A 6,118-nucleotide genomic window follows, 5' to 3' on the forward strand; every position below is an offset into this window, starting at 1 on the left:
TTTTTTTTGTTTTTGGGCCACACCCGGTGGTGCTCAGGGGTTGCTCCTGGCTGTCTGCTCAGAAATAGCTCCTGGCAGGCACGGGGGACCATATGTGACACCGGGATTCGAACCAACCACCTTAGGTCCTGGATCAGCTGCTTGTAAGGCAAACGCTGTGCTATCTCTCCGGGCCTATTTCTAATTTTTTTTGTTGTTATTTTTCTTTTTGGGCCACACCCAGCGTTGCTTAGGAGTTACTCCTGGCTATCTGCTCAGAAATAGCTCCTGGCAGGCATGGGGGACTATATGGGACACTGGGATTTGAACCAACCACCTTAGGTCCTTGGATCGGCTGCTTACAAGGCAAACATCGCTGTGCTATGTCTCCGGCCCCATTTCTTTTTTTTGTTTTGTTTTGTTTTTTTTTTTTGTTTTTGGGCCACACCCGGTGACGCTCAGGGGTTACTCCTGGCTATGCGCTCAGAAGTTGCTCCTGGCTTCTTGGGGGACCATATGGGACGCCGGGGGATCGAACCGAGGTCCATCCTAGGCTAGCACAGGCAAGGCAGGCACCTTACCTCCAGCGCCACCGCCCGGGCCCTAACTTTTGTTTTGTTTTGTTTTTGTTTTGGGGCCACACCCGGCAGTGCTCAGGGGTTACTCCTGGCTGTCTGCTCAGAAATAGCTCCTGGCAGGCACGGGGGACCATATGGGACACCGGGATTCGAACCAACCACCTTAGGTCCTGGACCGGCTGCTTGCAAGGCAAACACCGCTGTGCTATCTCTCCGGGCCCCTCCGGCCCCATTTCTAATTTTCTTAGAAAAAAATTTTTGGCTTTGTTTTCTGGTTTTTGTTTTGTAGTCACATCTGGCTGTGCTCGGGGCTTACTTCTGGTTCTGCACTCAAGAATCATTCCTGGTGGGTGTTTGGGGAACCATTGGGATCCTGGGAATTGGATCCAGGGCAACTGCATTCAAGGCAAACACCCTACCCACTGTACAATCACTCCAGCTCCATAATTTTCTTATGTTTAACCCAAAGATGGACAAAGTCAATGCAGTAAGTAGGTAATTCATTTTATTTCTTCTGTTTTGGGACCACACCCAGCTAAGCTCAGGGGAACAAATGGGATGCCAGTGAATTTGGGTTGTCCACATGCAAGGCAAGTGTACTTGTACCCATTGTACTATCTCTCCAGCACCTCTACAAGAAGATTTTTCAATCAAGTGATGGATTGAGGGGATGTTTAGATTGATCTATGCTAAGAGACTTAAATAGAATAAAGTAGCAGTTGGGCTTTAGAGCAGCATTTCTCAACCACGGGCCAAAGGCCACCCACCCCCTACTGTAGATCCCCAGAATAGTCCAAGATAACCAGGAGTGTCACAACATGAGACTCGAAGACCAGCTGGTAAAATTGGGAAGCACAGTAAGAAAGTAAGGTTGGATGGGGACCATGGTTAGGAAAAGGGTGAGAAACACTGGGCTATGAATTTAGCAGACCTCAGCCCCCCCACCCCCCAGATCCAGATGAGTATACATGGCTTAAATGCAGCCATGGCACTCTCAACTGGACAGCTCCTTATGTTCTCTCTTTCTGAAACACAGATGAAAAAACACTGAAAGCAGAAATTTCGAGTGCAAGCTTTGCATGCAGGAGGCCCAGGTTCAATCCCCAGCATCACGTGGTCCAGAGTAGAGCTCAAAGCAATCACCTAGCACCGTCAGGTATGACTCCAAAAGTAAAATTTAAAAACAAACAGGAGCCAGAAAAATAGTACAGCAGAAAAAGGCACTTGACTTGCACTCAGCTCATGCAGGTTTGATTTCTGGAACCTTATGTGATCCCCAGAGCTCTGCCAGGAGTAATCCCTCATGAAGACTCAGAGGTATGCCCTCATCACCACCAGGTATGGACAGAAAAAAAAAATTGAAAGCAGCAGATCATTTTTCTTATCTTTTGTTTTGTTTTGGGACACTCCTGGCTCTGCACTCAGGAATCATTCCTGGCAGGCTCAGGGGACCATATGGGATGCTGAGGACCGAACCCACGTCAACCGCATGCAAGGCAAGGGCCCTACCCACTGTGCTATCGCTCTGGCCCCCAGAAGATCACTTTTCTATGGAAGGAAAATGGATTCTAGGATTTGAAAGGGGAGAATGGGAAGCTGTTGCCCTCAGACCCCCAAAACTTATTTGTTTTAACCAGTAAATACATACGGTTCATCTTTTTTTCTCTTTCTTTTTTTTTGTTTTTTTTTTGTTTTTGTTTTGTTTTTGGATTTTTGGGTCATACCCTGCGGCGCTCAGGGGTTACTCCTGGCTCTTCACTCAGAAGTCGCTCCTGGCAGGCTTGGGGAACTGTATAGGATGCCGGGACTTGAACCAGGGTCTGTCCTGTGTTGGCCATGTGCAAGGCAAACACCTTACCACTATGCTATTGCTCCGGCCCCTTTCACATGTCCTGGAATTCTAGAAGTCTTGGTAACATCAAATCTGTCTTAAGAGCTAGAGTGATAATACAGTAGATAGGGCATTTGCTTTTCAAGCACCTTACTGGGTTCAATCCCTGGCACCCTATATGGCCCCTTAAACCCATCACGGGTGATCCCTATGCTCAAAGCCAGGTCTGACAACTGAAGATGTGCACCCCTCCATCAAAAAAAAAAATCTATTCTCTTACACATAAAAATGACTACTAAACAGCCCTCAAATATCTGTAAGCCAGTTGGTGTATACAGCTTGGACAGAATTCTCTTATGTGAACCTAAAATATTTAATAAGACTAGAAGAGAGGCCTGAGTGTTAGAACAGGATAGCAGACCCAGGAGTGACCCCTGAGCTCCGCTGAGTGTGGCCCAAAAATTTAAAAAAGAAAAAAAATTAGAAAGGTCAGCACTTGCCTTGCATTCACCACCTGATTCCATCCCAGGAACATTTATGGTCCCCCCAAGTCAAGCCAGGAGTGATCCCGGAACACTGAGGGAAATACACTGAGCTAGGAGTAAACCCTGAGCACAGTAGGGTGTGGTCAGTCCAAAGCAAAGATAAGCCTTATCTCTGCAAGCAACACTTAAAACTTGGGTCTAGGGATGAAACAGTTAGACAGAGGTGCTTGCCTTGCACAATGGCAAACCTGGGTTCAATCTCCAACACCTCATATGGTCCCCCTAGCCCTACGAGGAATGAGCCTTGAGCGTAGCAGAGCCAGAAATATGCCTTGAGCACCGCTAGGTGTGACCCCAAAACCGAGAGGGACTTGAACCCAAACCGTAAATTTTCTCTAAATATATAATTACTTTGAGAGGGTCCAGAGCCATAGCACAGTGGTAGGGTGTTTGTCTTGCACGCAGCCAAACCCGAAGGACCTCGGTTCGATTCCCGGTATCCCATAAGCCCCCCACCCAAGCCTGCCAGGAGCGACTTTTGAGCACAGAGCCAGGAGTAACCCCTGAGCACAGCCGGGTGTGACCAAAAAAACCCCAAAAAAGTTAGAGAATTCTCCGTGGAGAAGTCACTGTCAATAGCAGCAGCAAAGAACAAACTGTTGTTTCAAACCTGTCATCCCAAATATTTCTTCTTAGACTAACTGCTGTTGACATCCTGTCACCAAAGCCTACGGTATATGCTTCCTTCTTGGTGCCTCTCCTAAGATTAAAATACAAACCCAGTAAGGTACACAGAGGAGTCTAGCTTTGGGGCAAGCAGGAAGACAGGTAGGCAAAGCCCTGTGCTTGGTTTTTGGGTCACACCCAGCAGCAATCAGGGGTTCGTCCAGGCTTTGCACTCAGAAAAACACTACTGGCAGGCTCTTGGGGGGGGACCCTATGGATGCCGGGATTCGCACCACCGTCCTTCTGCATGCAAGGCAAACACCCTACCTACCTCCATGCTATCAGCACAGACCCTGTAAGCTTGTTCTTGATTCTTTTTTATTCCCTCTGTATCTGATTCCCGCATCGGTAACTACTAATAAGGAACAGGAGCACTTAGCCCCAGGTCCTCCTTAGACCTCATTATTTTAGGTTCACTAGAGGCCTCTTTATTTGGGGGTCAGGGGGTAGCCCACACTCAGTGACGCTTAGGGGTTCCTCCTGGCTGTACGTAGGCTCAGAACTCACTCGTGGCAGGCTCAAGTGGGGGGAACCCTATGGGATGCCCTATGGGATTCGAACCCCCGTCCTTCTGCATGCCAGGCAAATGCCCTACTAACACTCCCTCCATGCCATCTCTCCGGCCCAGAACGCTTGCAATGCTTGGGCTCTATCTATCCAGCCCAAGTGTGAAACAGAGAGGAGGAGGAGGAGGAGGAGGAGGAGGAGGAGGAGGAGGAGGAGGAGGAGGAGAAGGAGGAGGAGGCATGGGAAGAAGGCAGGCAGCTCGCTCTTCCAATGATCCGAGAGGCGAGAAGAGAAATTACGACGTTTCGGAGAAGTCAAGAAAGAGACCTAGGGCTGGAGTGAGAGAGAGCAGGGAGGTAAAGCATTGGCCTTGCATGTAGAAGGCCGGTGGTTCGGATCCCACGGGGCATCCCATAGGGTCCCCCACTGGAGCCTGCCAGGGGCGATTTCTGAGTGTAGAGCCAGGAGGCAGCCCTGAGAGCTGCCGGGTGGGAACCCCAAAAGCAGACACCAAAAATAAGAGACCTGTGTGTGGAGAGCAACCTGTGCATCAAAGCAAGCGGGGTGGGGGGCTGATCCCCTCTGTGTCTGCCAATTCTCGGGGACCCACCCAGGCTGGCCTGGCCCATCATCAACCAAGCACACGCAGGGCAGGGCGGGAGACCCACCGGGCCCAAGACCCAAATCCTGGCCTTTGCGCCTCCCCATCTCCAGCCGCCCTCCCTCGGCTCGCTCCCCAGCTCCAGGCCCCCCGCCCGTCCCCGTCCCCATCCCCGTCCCCGCCAAGATGGCCTCCCTCCAGCCAGCCCGTCGCCCCGGCCCTCGACCCTTCCTTCATCCTCCATCGGCCCAGCAGAAGAGCCTCGGCAGCACCTGCCGCGCGCGCACCTCGGGGGTCGGGGTCAGAGGTCGCGCCCCCGGGGTCAAAGGTCGCGCCCGCCCTCCTACCTTCTCCTCCGACGGGACTTCCGGCTCGCGGGCCGCCCGCTGCCTGAGCTCCGACATGCTGCCGCGAGCGCCGCGACCCGCTCGGTTCGGCTCGGCTTCTGAGCGGCGCAGCGGCAGCCGGCCGCGTGACGCGGAGGAGCCGCCCCGCCTCGCCCCGCCTCGCCCCGCCTCGCTTCGACCCGCCCCGACCCGCCCCGCCTCGCAGTTCCGGGCGGCGACCAGGCCCCGCGCTGCCCGGACTCCGGCGCTGGCGCTCGGCCCCGCCCCGCCCTCGCCGCGCCCTTTGACCCCAGCGCGCTCGCTCCCGCCCCGCCGCCTCGGCGCCACTGCGCACGCGCGGCTCCGCCCACCCGCCCGCCCGTCCCGGAGCCGCGGCCAAGGCGCAGATCCGCTAGGGGGCGCCCGCGGAGACGGCGGGAAAAGGAGCCGCGTTCCCGCTTCTTTCCCCCCCTGCGAGCCCGGCTGGACTGGCTGGCGCCGGGCTCGGGGTTCGGGGCTCGGGGCCTGGAGGGTCCCCCGGCCCGGCCGTGGCTTGGGCCCCGCCGCGTCGCGCACACTTCTTTTCTCTGTGTGTGTTTGTGTGTGTTGGGGTCACACTCGATGATGCTCAGGGGTCCCCCAGTCTCTGCGCTCAGAAATGGCTCCTGGCAGGCTCTACGGGGGTGGGGGGGGGGACTCCTGGGGTGCTACCTGGGATTCGAACCACTGTCCTTTTGCATGCAATGCAAACGCCCTACCTCCGTGCTGTCTCTCCGGCCCGGCTAGCACCTCGTTCTTGTGGGTAATTTTTAAGTTTGGTTTTTAATTTTGGTTTTTGGGATCCACCCAAAAACCCACCCAGGGTTCCCCTGACTCTGTGCTCAGAAGTCACTTCTGGCAGGCTCCGGGGACCATCTGGGATGCCATATGTCTGACAGTGGTCCTCAAACTATGGCCCGCGGGCCACATATTGTACTTGTGTCTGTTTTGTTTCTTCATTGCAAAATAAGATCTATGCAGTGTGCATAAGAATTCGTTCCTAAGTTTTGTTTTTACTAGAGTCAGACCCTCCAAGGGTCTGAGGG

The 6,118-nt window shown here is 53.6% G+C and overlaps 1 protein-coding gene across 1 annotated transcript in view; it reads right to left on the minus strand.

Annotated features, from left to right (window-relative positions):
• The window catches only part of CDS2 (CDP-diacylglycerol synthase 2), a 72,747-nt gene extending 67,586 nt beyond the window's left edge, over nucleotides 1–5,161 (minus strand). The window contains exon 1 of the mRNA XM_049779270.1: nucleotides 5,055–5,161. Coding sequence (XP_049635227.1) covers nucleotides 5,055–5,111 — 57 coding nt within the window. The 5' untranslated portion in view covers nucleotides 5,112–5,161. The remainder of the gene's footprint in view (nucleotides 1–5,054) is intronic.
• Nucleotides 5,162–6,118: the final 957 nt, after the last annotated feature.

This window comes from Suncus etruscus, chromosome 9 (genome assembly GCF_024139225.1).
Source record: "Suncus etruscus isolate mSunEtr1 chromosome 9, mSunEtr1.pri.cur, whole genome shotgun sequence".
Classification (NCBI taxonomy): Eukaryota; Metazoa; Chordata; class Mammalia; order Eulipotyphla; family Soricidae; genus Suncus; species Suncus etruscus.